This window comes from Haliaeetus leucocephalus, unplaced genomic scaffold, assembly GCF_000737465.1.
Source record: "Haliaeetus leucocephalus isolate CR32 unplaced genomic scaffold, Haliaeetus_leucocephalus-4.0 Scaffold1000, whole genome shotgun sequence".
In the NCBI taxonomy this organism is placed as follows: Eukaryota; Metazoa; Chordata; class Aves; order Accipitriformes; family Accipitridae; genus Haliaeetus; species Haliaeetus leucocephalus.
In genome coordinates this window covers 48,195-63,677 of record NW_010973436.1, presented here as the reverse complement: position 1 = coordinate 63,677, position 15,483 = coordinate 48,195, and the positions used below count along the sequence as shown (strand labels likewise).

The 15,483-nt window shown below is 50.4% G+C and overlaps 1 protein-coding gene across 1 annotated transcript in view; it reads right to left on the bottom strand.

The window, feature by feature from the left end:
• The window catches only part of CACNA1S (calcium channel, voltage-dependent, L type, alpha 1S subunit), a 53,892-nt gene that overhangs the window by 19,405 nt on the left and 19,004 nt on the right, over nucleotides 1-15,483 (bottom strand). The window contains exons 8-24 of the mRNA XM_010584743.1: nucleotides 15,185-15,333; nucleotides 14,097-14,178; nucleotides 13,443-13,603; nucleotides 12,498-12,723; nucleotides 11,728-11,935; nucleotides 11,278-11,398; nucleotides 10,681-10,795; nucleotides 10,462-10,555; nucleotides 9,619-9,688; nucleotides 9,242-9,374; nucleotides 8,847-8,976; nucleotides 3,129-3,188; nucleotides 2,389-2,495; nucleotides 1,870-1,957; nucleotides 1,497-1,604; nucleotides 603-655; nucleotides 185-331 (exon numbers count right to left, since the gene is read on the bottom strand). Coding sequence (XP_010583045.1) covers nucleotides 185-331; nucleotides 603-655; nucleotides 1,497-1,604; nucleotides 1,870-1,957; nucleotides 2,389-2,495; nucleotides 3,129-3,188; nucleotides 8,847-8,976; nucleotides 9,242-9,374; nucleotides 9,619-9,688; nucleotides 10,462-10,555; nucleotides 10,681-10,795; nucleotides 11,278-11,398; nucleotides 11,728-11,935; nucleotides 12,498-12,723; nucleotides 13,443-13,603; nucleotides 14,097-14,178; nucleotides 15,185-15,333 — 2,052 coding nt within the window. The remainder of the gene's footprint in view (nucleotides 1-184; nucleotides 332-602; nucleotides 656-1,496; nucleotides 1,605-1,869; nucleotides 1,958-2,388; nucleotides 2,496-3,128; nucleotides 3,189-8,846; nucleotides 8,977-9,241; nucleotides 9,375-9,618; nucleotides 9,689-10,461; nucleotides 10,556-10,680; nucleotides 10,796-11,277; nucleotides 11,399-11,727; nucleotides 11,936-12,497; nucleotides 12,724-13,442; nucleotides 13,604-14,096; nucleotides 14,179-15,184; nucleotides 15,334-15,483) is intronic.

Here is a 15,483-nt window from a genome sequence, read left to right as displayed (position 1 = left end):
CCAACAACAGCAGGACAGGGCTGCTGGGATGACCTTGTCAGCCCCACAGCCACTGCCAGGATGGCTAGCCCTGCTTCTCAGCCTGGGCAGCTCTTCTTCCTTTACCATGGTAAAGGCCTGTGGCAGTGACCTGCTCCCAGCACAGACCTGTTCCTTGGCAGGCCCCCCACACAGCCAGACTCACTCTGGCCAGCCCTCGAAGGTGGAGACAGTGAAAAGTGACATCATGGCTGAGAAGACATTGTCGAAGTGGAAGTTGCTGTGCAACCAGACACGCTCCTGTAGCTCAATCTGCGTGGGGTCTCCGTCCACGTAGTTGATGAAATAACCCCTGCAGCAGAAAAGATGTGGTGCTTACTGGGCAGGGCCTCCTTCAGCCCACCTGCTGCAGTGCTAGCCCAGGGCTCTTTGGTCCCTGGGAGTAGAGGATAGCCCTGTGCTTTTTCCTGATTTACCCTAGGGTGAGGGGGAACAGCAGCAGACCTCAGCTCCACTTTTTGGATGCAACATCCCCATGCAGGAACACAAGTGGCGCCCGCCACACACACCCCTCCCATCCCTGGCCACTGCCCTGCTGGTGCTGGGCTGCAGAGAGCTCTTACCTGCACTCCTTCTCTGTCATCTTGGATGGATCTGTGCATCTGTAGAACTTGCCCTGCATTTAACAGCGATCAAAAGAGGCTATGATTTTGCTGTGACTTCAGAAGCCCTGGGAAGTTTTGACTTTTTCACAGCCCACAGTCAGTCCCCACCCTGCCTCTGTGCTGACTCTGGCCCCTGCCTCACACCACCACCGGCTTCCCCACTCTACATGCCAATGCAACCCAGTTCACAGGGTGTTTCATGAGCCATGGCAGACCCTGGGGTCAATCCCAGGCTGAGACAAGTAAATGTTGCTTAGTGATGGGAACAAATCTTCCAGGGCCCTGAGCTGAGACCTATCTAGCTCATCCTATCTGGGAGCCAACTATTCGGAAAATAGGGAAGAAAGCAGTAACCACAGAATCAACTAAAAGTTAAGGTATGCTGACAGATTTGCTCAGTCTGCAGGGAGTCCTGAAAGCTCTCCCCACGTTGGCTGGGAATTTAAGCTCAATTATTAGAACAAGGCTGAGCTCAGCCAGGGCCAGCTCTGCCTTAGAGCAGCCAAGGTGCTGTGAAAAGGAAACACTGTGCATCCAAAGCGCAGAGGAAGTCAGAAGCACTTGCCACCTTAGAAAGGGGAAACCGAGGCACTAAGTGGGGCGAGGCAGCTGGTTCCTTTACATGTGCTGTCTGGACCTGGCAGTATCCTGGGCATTTCCTGCCCTCCTCCCACAGCAGGCTCTTCTGCCAGGAGGTCTGGTGCAGGCAGTTCTTCTTGCAGAACACAGAGAGTATGGCCTGTGCTGACCTCGACACTGGGAGACACCATCCCCAAGGGCTATGACTAGAAGAGCCTGTCTAGGATATGCCTGAACAGAACGTCTCTCCTGCCCATCTGAGACACCTCTCACCTTGAAGAGCTGAACCCCGATACAGGCAAACATGAATTGCAACAATGTCGTGACGACCACAATGTTACCGATAGTCTTGATGGCCACGAACACACACTGGACCACGTGCTGTGGAGATCAAGGACAGTGCACAAATAAGTATGCCTGCGGCAAGCCTCTGCTGCGTGTCCCACACCCTCTCAACTGCAGAGATGGGCCCCAGGAAGAACAGGATCCTGCTGAGAGCGCTGGGATGGGGCAGACCCCTTCCACTGATGGGGAGAGGGAATTGGGTTCCTGGCCCTGCAAACCCCACACGGCATGATGCCTGCCACATAACCTCCTGTGAGGACTCTCATGGGCCAAGGTCCCCCAGCCCCAGCCTCCCTCTTACCTTCAGCCCCTTTGCCCTGTTAATGGCTCGCAGAGGCCTCAGCACCCTCAGCACCCGGAGGATCTTCACCACTGAGATGGCACTGGACCTGAGGAGGAAGGCAGAGCTGAGCTGGGACGATTCCCCTGCCCAGGTCAGCTTGGCACTGCCCCCCACAAGCAGCCATGGAGGCCAGGCTGGGACCAGGAGTGAGGGGCAAGGGCTGGCAGAGACATGCAGATGTCACCAAGCCACCACCCCACATAAGGCCAAGAGACATCAGCAGCTGGAAAAGCAGCTCCAAATTTAATTCCTACACAGATCTTCACCTTTGACACTCAAGGAGTTTGCTTCCCTGCCTCCCAGTTGTCCATGCCCTGTCCCCCTAAGCATGACTTTATGGACACTAACACATGGGCTAATGCCCAGCCCTTGGGCTGGCTGCTCCTTCTCCATCCAGCACAGAGAGCTGCAGCACCCCAGCTGTCCTGCCAGGCTAAACAGACCAGTGTCCACCCCGCAAAGCGTGGAGGTGCTTACTCGATTCCCATGGAGATGAGGGAGACAGCAACCACCAGCAAGTCGAGGATATTGAAGGAGTTCCTGCAGAAGGAGCCTTTGTGCAGGAAAGCACCATAGGCTGTCATCTGGAGAGCAGAAGGAGTTAGGAAAGAGGCCAGGCAGGGCTTGGGGGCATGATCCCTCCACAGGCCTGGGGTGGACAAGGCACGAGCGACTTCTCACAGCTCCATGGCCTGGGGACCCTATCCTGCTCCAACCTCTAGTTCTGCAGCCAGGCAGGAAGAGGACTTCAGCTGGAAATCCTCTGTACTGTACTGGCTGGAGACAAAACACTTCCCAGTCATTCAGCAAATTAAAGAGGAGAAGAGTAAAGAGATTTGGAGTGGGAGCAACGTGCAGCAGCTGCTTGAATTACTGTTTTACTCCACGGATTTCCATTGCTTTCTCTTTCTCAAAGTTTTTCATAAGGGCATGTCAGAATGAAAATGCTGGTGCCATGGCCCATCTGTCCCTGTGCCACAGCACAGCTGACTCGGCTGCCTGACCTCACTAGAGGGGACATATGGCCTCTGGGGCAGATCACACACCACCTAGACTGCATGAACTCTGGGGACATGAGGATCGGCCAGCAGCTTCTCCTCAGTGGGACCTCAAGCTTGCACCCAAACCCAACGAGCATGAGTGCCCATGGCCAGAACAGTCTGGACCCATGCACTGGGTCATGCGCGTGGCCAGAACCATGGGGCAGAGGGACTCACCTTCAACACGATTTCGACTGTGAAGACAGAGGTGAAACCAATGTCAAAGTATCCAAGAATCTGGGGACAGAAGCACAAGAACTGGATGAGATTTGGGTGACATGGGAAATGCTTCAGTGTGTTCAAACAATCTGGCCTTGTGGTTTTGCCATCCACTCTGTGGACTGGGGAGCCCACCTAGCTCAACAGAGGCTGCAAACCCAGTGCCAAGAAGACTCCTGAACTTCCCTCAGCTTTGCTGATTTTCCCCAGTGCGTGATCCAACCTGCAGCCTGGGACCAAGCTCTCAGTTTCCAAGTGAGTGGGGCTTGACCTGATTCACCTGAAAGCATCTGATCCCCAAAAGCACTGAGTGCCTTGGGAAGCTCTCACGTGTGACCCCCTGGTCCCTGCCAGACACTGCACTGGTACAGACCCATTTATGCCTCGTGTGGTTAGACCTGTGGCTACCACGGCTCCATGTCAGCAGCATTTCAGGGTGCTGCACACACACCAGTGGTCCAGTTTGCTACCTGTAACAGTGTGCTCCCTGCTGCTGCCCCCCCCAACCCGACCTGTATTGCCCGTAACCCTGCTCAAGTGATAACCACCAGTGGCCGTCCTAATGGATGTGTCTGGTCATGTGGATTCAGGGGAGACAAGATAACAACACAATAGCCAAGGGCTAATTTGAGTAATGTGCCTACCTAACCACGGTACTGGTCAATGTCCGACTCAAGCCAAATTTGGAAGAAACTAACATCTGTAGTTGGTATGTAAATATGACTACAAGTCAATTATCTTACTCCATAACTAGTGGACAGCCCAGGGCCTGTTGAGCTCTCCTGCATGACAGCAGGCTGGGCTGCATGTCAGGATCTCCCCTTGAGTAGAGACACCTCTCAAGGTCTTAAACCCTATCTAGTTGCAAAACGGGTTGAGATTAAAAGAGATACTGAATATAATAAAAGCCAGGGCAATAATGCTCCTAAACAACTCGTTAGATGGGCAGGGTTAATGCAAGGCATTATTAACTACAGCTGAGAAATGGGCTGGGATGATACACCAGCTGAAAAACAAAACCTGAAGCCCCAGGGAGGACATCACAAAGTAAGACCCGTGAAACAGGGAACAGAAACCAGATCAAAGGTAAACAAATTTAAATACCCCAAAACAGAATCTCAAGAACAGAGGCATGAATTATGGAGGAATGTGTTAGCCCTAGGCATTTCCAGAGCCATGATTCAAGGTCAGCCTACTGGCATTATCTTAAGACTGATTGAAGCATTCCAGAAACAAGATAACAGTGAAACAGTCCCTAGGGAGAAACTGCAGAACATGAAGTCAAAACTTGAGTAACTGTCCAGGAGGCAATTAGGACCGCCTGTCCGGAAAGTGGAGGCTTATGAGTAGATAAGTGATGATGGCCCATATGTTTTAATTCTAGTTGGTCCTCAGGGACAATTGGTGAAGCTTTTAATAGATATGGGACCACAAATTTCAATACTAACACAACAAAATGCCGAGAAGCTGGGCATGTGATGCGGACAGCAAAGAGTTAAGATTACCAGCGTGAACTGAGCCAGTGTTGTGTGTCAAACTGCCAAGGTCAATTTATGGCTCCCAGGCGAAAAGGGCATAGTGACTACTTGCTTTGCAATTAGAGATCATCGTGAAAATATTTTAGGTTTCGATGTTTTAAAGGGACAAACCTGGCACCTGCCAAATGGCAGTGTGTGGTCTTTCAGCTCAAATATCCATCCCAGCCCAGGCAGAAATTGGGTTGCCACAGTGCGGGTACTCCATGCAGCCTCTGCACTCCCTGATTAAAAAATCACTAAAGTACCACAATATCCGATTTCTGCTGTGGCAGGAAATGGAACTTGTGAAGTCATAGCTGATTTGGAGAAACAACAAATTATCTCCAGAACTCACTCCCCATAGATCTCACCTGTCTGGCCAGTTTGGAAACCAGATGGGGGGTGGTGTTTAACAATTGATTATCGGCACCTGAATGTTAATACAGCCCCCCTAACAGCTACTGTACCAAACATTGCAAACTGAACAGCTACTTTGCAAGAGCTGCACACCCATGGATGGCAGCTCTAGATGTAAAAGATATGGTCTTTATGGTTCCCTTAAAGGAGGAGGATAAAGAGAAGTTTACTTTCACTTGGGAGGGAATACAATATATCTTTAACAGACTCCCACAAGGGTATAAACATTCATCCACAATTGCTCATGCTGCACTTGCTGAACTTTTCCAGTCTCACTCCCCCAAGATGAGAAACTGTACCAATATATAGATGGTATTCTGATTGGAAGAACTTTCCCTGAGAAGGTGGGGGAAGCAGCAGCAGCAGTATGGCAAACACTAAATAAAGCAGAAATTGAGATTGCACCCGAAAAATGTCATGGACCAAGTAAAGAGTAAAATTTTTAGGTACTTGGTAGATAGCAGGCAGTGCAGTGCTTCTTCCAGATACCTTAAGAAAACTCGAAGAGCTGCAAATGCCCCAATCAAGGAAGGAATTACAACAATTAATGGGAACTTCAGGATACTGGAGGAAGTGTGTACCTGGCTTTTCTATCATTTCCTGTCCATTGTACTCAGTCTTACAGAAAGGCAAACCCTGGGAGTGGGAATTAGAACATAAAGAGGCGGTCAAAACTCTAACTGAAGAATTAAAAACATATCAGTCACTGGGACCAGTACACCCCTGTGACCCTATTACAGCCGAATGGGGTTTCCCCAGAACGCGCTACTTACTGTAACCTGTTCCAAACTGGCCTTGATGGGCCAAAACAACCTTTATTGTTTAGCTCAACCACATTTAAAGAAACCAAACAATGATAGTCTGAATGGGAAAAGGGACTTCTATCTTCAGTCTGAGCAGTTAAACAAGCTGAGAGAATACCTGTGTAAACTAGAGGACCATTTAATTTACCAGAAGCAACCCTAAAGGGGACTGCTCCCCTAGAAGGCGTTGCACAAAAACCCACTAACAGAAAATGGTATGCCTACCTAGCAGGACTTGACTTTAACTAAACCTCACGGCCCACTTGCCTAGGAAGCTACCAAGAGCAGTGGTACAAAACATGGAATTAGTGCACGATGGATTTTTCCTTCTTTTTAACGGTGTAACCTGTTTGGACTCTCGCCACCTAAACAAGTCTCCATTTTCTCTTACAGCACCCTGCAGGATGGTAAATGGAAATGCTGTGTTCATGTTACTATAAACTGAGCACAAAGACAAGTGATTTAAATAAATTAGAACACCCATTGGTCTTCTCTATTAGCACTGCGAACTACACAATGGTTCTTATATCTGATATACTACCTCAATGGCAAAGAATTAATGAAAGGGACCACCAACTGATTGCGGATGCACTTGGTGTAGCCCAAGATAATGTTTCTCTAGCTCTTAGTTGTATCCAAGCTCAACTGTGGATGCAATCTATGGTAGCAGCAATTAGAAGAGAAGGTGAAGAGGGCACCTTACCCACTGAAATTCAAAAGGTAATTTGGGATAATGCAACTAAATTTGAAAAAGAATTCCAGTCCTGGTGGTATTTAGTCAATTTTACTTATGACCCCATCAATAATAAGGTCATAGCTTTTGTCTTACCAATACACAATGCTTTGGTATACACCATATACCCAATCACTGCACTAGGATTAAATCACAATGGAGCTATACTTTATCTTTTAGAACATGGAGTATGGGCCCAACAAAACAGAAACAAATGGCAAACTATTGATGTTAATGCATGCATCGTATGGGAACAACAAGGATTTATTTGTGAGAGTAACACCATCAAAGCCCAGGACATTTGTCTTGACACTGAACAAAATGTTTGTCATTTTGAAATACATCCCAATGAAACCCCTGAAATTGTATTTGTATATATTGGAAAAGGATGTGTTTGTATGAGAACCCTTTGTGATTTTATATTCACAGATAACAATACTGTAGATATAAGTAATCACTCAAATATTTGTGTTTGTAACTTTACTAAAATTATGGGATGCAACTTTTCAGCTCCTGTTATGTCTTATCAATTGTTACAGTCTGATTATACATTGAGTCAAGATTTATTGCCTACCCCCATCCGAATGGATCTTACATTGGTGAAGAAACTACTACAACACGACGACCTGTGTCAACTGCTAGAACACGTCCAAAACAATGGACAAAACCCCCTAACCATTGTTCATCATGATACAGAAGAGATACATGATACACTGTGTCTTGGAAAGAGTGAAGAAGGATGGAGAACACCATTGGTGGGAAACTCTTCTTGGATGGTCATTGATAGCAATGGGAGTTTTTAATTTCATCCTTCACCCAGTTGCGATTTTATGAACTCTAATATTGCTTATAATTGTATTGTATATGAAGGTTTGGTACATGACAAAACAAATAATCCAACTTCGACCACCCAAAACATACAAATTAATGCATAACAAATAGCAGCGCTTCACTATCTACTTAGCGTGAGTCTGTAAGCGCACCAACTATCAATATACTATTTATGGCACAGAGGCAAGAGGTGACCGTACCACCACTCTGTGAGGGTAAGATGAATTGACTATAGTTACTGGGTGGAGTGTGACAGTGTGCTCCCCCCACCCCAACCTGACCTGTATTGCCCGTAACCCTGCTCAAGTGATAACCACCAGTGGCCGTCCTAATGGATGTGTCTGGTCATGTGGATTCAGGGGAGACAAGATAACAACACAATAGCCAAGGGCTAATTTGAGTAATGTGCCTACCTAACCACGGTACTGGTCAATGTCCGACTCAAGCCAAATTTGGAAGAAACTAACATCTGTAGTTGGTATGTAAATATGACTACAAGTCAATTATCTTACTCCATAACTAGTGGACAGCCCAGGGCCTGTTGAGCTCTCCTGCACGACAGCAGGCTGGGCTGCATGTCAGGATCTCCCCTTGAGTAGAGACACCTCTCAAGGTCACTCCTCAAGGTTGAGAGAATCCTTATTGTGTCAGATACTCGGTAAGTGAATTGGGAATAAGCATGCCGAAACTTTGAAAACTTAGCTAAGTTAAGTGATATAAACGATTGAGTGTGCATATATAATCCTTTAGACATAAACCGTTGACCAAGTCTGGGACTAAGTCTGGATCCAGCCACACCTAAACTCCTCTCTGAGAAGGAGTTCAGAATGCAAGGGGGTCCTTTCTGAACCTTGTGACTCAACAGGAGGGTCTCCCTGACAGTTTTGTCTGACCCTGTCCTCCATCCAGTAAATAATCAAGCGTACCTTGCCATCGAATCTTGTTAAACAAACCACTGTCACATTTACTAACAAACTTCATTAAATCACTGTTTTGTATCAGTAAACATATTGCTACTTCTCTCTTACAAGTGCATCACTCCATCTGTGACACCACCTCACAGGATGTCCCTATGTCCAATAAGCCACCACAGCCTTGAACCAAGGTAATCTCACACACCCTGTCAGGTGGATCTCTTCACCCAGAAGTAAACTGAGACATGGAGCAGTAAAAACTTGTCCCAGCTGTGCCCTGAATGGAAAACACAGCCAGCCTCTCCTTCCAGAGTGTATTTCCCTCCCAGAGGCAGGGATGAAATCACAGCTACCTGCCTAGGCATGACATCTGGCAAGCAGGTCTCTGCTTACTGGGGAGCTGGGGGGATCTCCATGAGGTCTCCCCGACTCATCCCAACCCTCCACAGCTACACAGGTACCTGGTTGCGGAAGGACTCGGCCCGGATAGGATCCTCAGCTGCCAGTGAGATGCTGCTGAGCAGAATGAAGAGCAGGATGAAGTTGGTGAACCAGGTGGCATTGACAATTCTGTGGCACAGCATCCGAAACCTGCCATGGACAGAAATGACAGGAGATGCTGAGAGTGGCCAGAGGGACATCAGATAGGGGCATGGTAGCCTGGAAGAGGGTTATGACTAAACCTTGAGGACAGGAAGGCCCTAGGCATGAAGGGATGTCTGTGCACCCCTTCCACAGAGACTTTTACCAGTGAGCTGGCTCCCTTCAGAGCTGGCTGTTATGCACAAGTAGGACCCTATTGGGAAGGGTTGGCCAGGCCTGTCTCCACAAGGCAGCGAGAAGGGTCAATGCCTACTTGTTGGTTGGGCTGAAGATGAAGAAGGAGCTGGCTTCAGGCATGGGCACAGCCTTCTCTTTCAGCTGTAGCTCTGCGAGGGGACGTGGCCGAGGACTCAGGGGGATTTCAGGCTCATCTTCCTCATCATCACCTGCACAGTGGCCATGAGGAGGGAAAAGGAAAGAATCACCCAGAGAGGGAGAGGGAATGTGACCTTACAGACAATCCTCTGATCCTGTGATCCTGATTTGGCATCTGTGCCAGGAGGACCTCAGTACCCCAAGGCTGGCAGAGGGTCACCACATCCTTTGCTCCTCACACAGCCAGGATTCTGGCACCATCCCTCTGCAGTTCCTCCCCAGCTTTCCTGCCGTGCTGCCAGGGACACATCTTACCTGGGAAGTCTGCAGAAGGGTAGGGGTCTTTGATCTCATTGACATTGGATTCAAATTCGTCCACTTTTAACTGAAACAAGGGAGAGACAGAGAGGACATGCAGCTGAGTGTGCCAGTATTGCTGCCAAATGCTGCATGTGGGCCAGACCCTATCCTCTTGGAAGTCATGTAGGGCAAGCAGTGTCTCTGCATTTGGCCCATACAGCACCAAGTACATGGAGTCCTGGCCCAGGATGGAGTAGGGTGAGGGGAAATACCTCAGGGATGCTACAATCTGAGCAAAGAGCAATACCAAGAGTATGGGACAGGGGAATGTGTGCTGTGCAAGAGTCTGGGGCCATGCACCTATACCATGGGTGGAATAAGACATGGGGTAACTCCTGGCTGATTCCCCATGGGACATCTCTGGAAAGTGGATAGGGAAGCAGCTGCTGGACAGATGTTTGTAAGAGGCAGTTCTGCACACAGTCGGCACAGCTGAATAGAGGGGTTTCCATACAGGTGTGGTGTGGACATCAAGGAGGTCTGGGATGCTGTTCACTTGCTCTGCTCCCCTCCACACTGGTGTGCATCAGCCCATCTCAACCACTGACAACTGGCTGTGGCCAAGGAAATGAATCAGAGGAAAAGGATCCCCAGCAATGGACCTGTTTCACCAGGCAACATGTCCTGTCTGTGCCCAGAGAGTCCCCATCACCAGAGGATGCTAAGGTGAGGAGTGATTCTGGCCCAGAAGAGTCCAGACCCAGGTTGGCTCCAAGCCTTTGTCAGTCCTGGCTGGTGGGAGGAGGAGCCTGGTCCCTCACCAGGAGCTCCCCAAGGCTCAGCTCCACCAGCACTGACCTTGGCTGTTGTAGGAATCCCTTCTCCCTTTGCTTTCTGCTCAAGCTTCTTTGCCAGCATCTGCTTCTCATCTTCAGACTTCTCTGGGTAACCTCTGAGTGGAGAGGAAGGGAGAGCAGGAACTGAACTCTGGGCACAGATATGGGTGATTTTGTTCTGTCCCCTCACACCAAAGCACCTGGTCTGGGAGCTCCCACTGCCAGGGACTGCAGCACTCACCTGGACATCTTCCGCCGCTTACGTTCCTCTGCTTTGGCCTTCTGGGCTAAGGTCAGGCTCTCAGCCTCAGCCAGATTATCAACTGCGATGGCCAGGAAGACATTGAGGAGGATATCTGGAGGGACAGCGCTAAGGACGTGAACTTGGTTCCTGTTTGGAGGATATGGCCAGAGCTGTCAATGGTCTCCAGGGTGCCCTGAGAAACCTTCCTGGAGCTAAGCCCTTGAGATAACCCTGGCTGGTGATCCCTAACCCTGCACCCATGCTTGTAGGTACTGAGCTTTGGGCTGGCTGCCCTCTCTGCCTTAGCTCAGTCCGTCCAGCTCAGCCTTGTTACTGCATTGACTGATGACTGAATCTATGCCTGCTGGTCATCCAAACTTGCCCCGTGGTGTGCTTTCCTCGACTCCAGACCCCAGCCACCACCAATGCAAGCCCTGAAGCCTGTGGTTTGTTCCCTTGCTGTTCAGAACTGAAAAGCTTAAGGCAAGCACTGAAAGTTTAAGGAAGCCCCCCCCCCGCTTCACAGTCCTGTGTAGCTGATGCTATGGGGCTCAGTACAGGGAGCCTGGGCCTGGCTTTGCAGGCAGAGGATACAGTTCCCACAAACAAAGAGGATGATGAAGTAGATGCAGACCAGCATGCCAGGAAAGGATGGGCCCCCATAGGCCATGATCCCATCATACATGATTGAATTCCAGTCCTCTCCAGTCAGGATCTGGGAGCAGAGCAGAAACAGGGACTCAGCAGCCTTCAGAGCAGAGCACAGCAGAACCCCACAGCTTGATCCTGCCCTCCTGGCTCCAGCCCCAAACCTTTATAGGCCCTACAGCCCCAGAGCCAAACCCCACCTCCCTGCTCAGCCCTAAACCTGCACTACTGCTCGTGACCCCAATCACATTTCCCTGCTCCTGCCCCAAAGCCACATTGCCTCCCACAAACCCACATCTCTCTGAGCCCCAGCTCTTGCCAGGAGACCCACAGCCCAGGTGAGACTCCCAGCACCCTGTCCTCCAGCCCCCTGCTGCACCTCCCACAGCACCATACCTGGAAGACACTGATGAGGGCCTGGGGAAAGTTGTCGAATGTGCTGCGCCGCACTTCCATGTCCTCAAAGTCAAACTTGCCCCCAAAAAGCTGCATGCCCAGCAGTGCAAAGACAATGATGAAGAGGAAGAGGAGGAGGAGCAGTGAGGCAATGGAGCGGACTGAGTTGAGCAGGGAGGCCACTAGGTTGCTCAGGGATGTCCAGTACCTGGGGAGAGGAGAGACAGGAGTGTGTGGGAGGTGAAGGAGTGGGGAAGGCTGTGGGCAGGACCAGGTAGGCGCAGGGAACAGCCTGCCTGGCCCAGGGGGATGTGCAGGAAGGGGGAGCTCTGAACCAGCACCACTCAACAGGCTGGGCGCTGGGACTGCTCTAGCCAGGCCCCAGGAAGTGGAAATGAAGCTCCAGGCCTGGTGTGACAGGCAAAACACCCTGCTGCCTGCACAGGGCACCAGCAGGTGGGATGGGGAAGGGGGATGAACACACAGTGGGTTGGTGCCAGGAAGAGAAGCCAGGAGTCCTAGTCCACATCACCCCCATTTACAACACCCCAGAACCCAGAGTGAGAGAGAGACCCCAGGAGACTTCCAGCAAGCCCTCCTCTGTCCTCCTCGCCTCTAGACCATGTCCTAGAGACAGAAATCCCCAGCTTGGCCTTGTTCCTCTATCCAGGAACTACCAGCTCTGCTCATGCTGCAGCCCTCCCCGGGGACAAGGCCAGTGATGCCTGGGGACTGTGAGCCACCAGCGCCCACAGAGCTCCCTCCCCAACCTGGTGATCTTGAAGATGCGGAGAAGCCGGATGCAACGCAGCACAGAGATGCCCAGGGGTGACAAGGTGCCCAGTTCCACCAGGATGGTCTCCAAGATCCCCGCACACACCACGAAGCAGTCAAAGCGGTTGAAGAGTGACATGAAGTACTGGCGCAGACCCAGCGCGTACATCTTCAGCAGCATCTCAGCCACAAAGAGGGCTAGCAGCACCCGGTTGGCATTGTCTGGGGTGCAAGATCCAGCCCATCAGAGCATGGACCTCTTAATCTCACCATGGCACAGCAGTAAGGGAAGGAGGGCAGTGCTGCTCACCTCCCTTCTCTGCCCGCTGAGAGCTGCAGCTGCAGCAAATGCTCTTTTTCGAGGAGTACACAGGAAGATGAGGAGAAGGGTGATGTGTAACTGTGTGCTTGTATGTGTAAGAGTGTGGCTGTACTGTGCATGCAGTGCGTGCATGTGTACTGGGCTGTGCGTGTGTGTACATGTGGCTGAGCTGTGTACATGTGCGCAGAGCTGTACTTCATGTGTCTGTGTGTGTTTGCATGTGTGTGGGTGCAGGTAGCGTGACTCCATGCATAAATGTGTGTGGCTATACTGCATGAGTACATGCAATGTGTGTTTGTGTGTACTATGCATGTACAGGTGTAAATGTATACACTCTATGTGTGTTCACCATGCAAACCCATGTCCATAAGAATATATATGCTGTGCATGTATAACTGTATGGACCACACATTCAATGTGCAGCTGTGTGACAGTGCAGGGGGGATGGTGTACACACACTCATGTGCAGGCTGTGTTTGTGTGCATGGGCAAGTCTACATGTGTCTAACAGCCCCTGTGCCATGCCAGTGTGGCTGTGCATGCACAATAATAGTTCATGCATGTCTCCGGGGCAGCGGGGTGTCCCAGGCCCTCCCTCTCCCTCAGGCTCTTTGCTCACCTTGCACCTGTGTCAGCCATTCTGGCTGAAAGTGGTGCTCAGAGGCAATGGAGAGGGTGTTCAGTGCCACCAGCAGGATGACAAGCCAGTAGAAGAACTTGGACTTCACCACATCCCTGCACTTCCTACGAAACATTCGGTTCCAACGCCTCCATCGACGGCTGGAGAGACGGCCAAAGGGTCAGCCCAGGGCTGTGCCTACAGACTGCAGAGCAAAGCCACCCCTGCTCTCTTCTCCAGGGGCCTTCTCTGGAAAAGTCTGAGGAACATAACCCTGCCCCTGGCACTTGGGTGCATTCACTCAGGCATTGCAGTTCATTCACACAAACACCTCCTGGCTCCTTTCTGGCCTACAGTCACCTCTGGTTGGCTGCTACAGGCCCAGCTCCTAAACCACAAGACAGCCTGCACGGGCCGTGAGAGGATGCTCAGAGCCTGGTCCCAAAGTGAAGGGGTTGTTCACCTTGAAGTGGCTTTTTGCCAGTACCAGAGCAAAATTCCACAATGTTTGCATCTCCTCCTGAGCACACAGCCCCTGACTCTCCCCCAGAAACCAGTGGCTGACAAGAAAGCCTGGCCCAGCCAGGACAGCAAGCAAGAGACTGTGCAAGCCCACATGCAGAGCAGCAGATGGTTCAACCAGTGCATACTTACAAGTAGAGAATCCACTTGTTCATGCCCTCAATTTCATACAAGCTCTCTGACTCTGACCCTCCTTCATCCGATGGCATCATACCTAAGAAGGGAACGACATCCCAAGCTTTCATTGGACCCCTTGGGAAGAACATGTGGGAGGGAATCTCTCCCTGGAGCACATCAGGAAGAGCTTCCCCATCAGAAGTGAAACCAAGAAATACTGTCCCAAGGAGACAGCAGCAAGAGTTTGGGTAGAAGGTTTTGAGTGTCAGGTGCAAACCAGGAACACCTGCCCTGCAGCAAGAGCAGCAGCAACCCAGACAGGCAGCCTGAAGAGACGGCAGTGTGTACGTAGGGTTCCCTCAGTGCAAGACGCTCCCAGCATGGAGAAAACTGGGGTCAGTTGTGATCTGAGCAAATGCTGAACAACAGGAAGTTTGTAAAAGCACTGACCACAGGTGTGGAAGAGGTGTTTTGTCTTTCCAAGTATTTCCGAAGGCTTTTTGCACACATGTATCGCTCAGCTTGAGGCATCAAAAGTTATTTCACTAGGCAGGGTGGCATAGCAGATGCAGTAGCTCAGTGGCAGAGCTCCCCAGCCCTTTCTGAGCCATTGGCTAGATGTCTGTATGTTCACCCCCCTCCCTCAGCCACTTCTAATCCCTTAAAATTGTCAAGCAATGGCAAGAAATTCATGCATCTGTTAGTGTGCAAGCTAGTAACCCTGCACTCTGACCCTGAAAACAAAAGTGCACATGCTCCTCATGGCTTCTCATGGTCATTTCAGGTGCACTTTGCCAAAGGAGACCTAGGGCTTGCTAGTACTCTGCAAATATGAAATACAGTGGTTGAGGTGGAGATTTAGCATGAGGGCCAAGTTATTGCTAGTTTGGGTCAGTTTCAATAAAATTATTCAGGAAAGGAAAAAAAACAAAGAAAGAGGAAGGTAACTGTTCTGCAGAAGTCAAAGCATTTTGTTTCATAGGTTTTCAAGCAAAACGAGTCTTTGTGACTTCTCCAAAGGTCACTACCCTGCCTCTCTAGGATGGTCAGTGTTAGGAACCCAACCCTCATGCTAAGGGTCTTTGACCAAGCAGAGCTGCTACCTTCTCCCCTGGCCCGGTCACTGTCCATGACCTCAGCATGGGTGATCCAATCCATGTAGCCCTTCAGATCCTCTTCCAGTTGCTGCTTCTCCCGCAGCTTCTGAAACGTGCCCCGTGACTTGGCCTTCTCACGCTCTTTGGTGAACTCACTGGGACAAGGCAAGCAGCAGAGTGAGACTCAGGAGGGGGACGGTGTGGAGGTCAGGTACCACAGCCCTGTGCCAGGCCAATCCTTGCAGAAAGGTAAAAGCCTGAAATACCCTACCACTTAGTGTTACCACTACATTGCTCTAGTGACT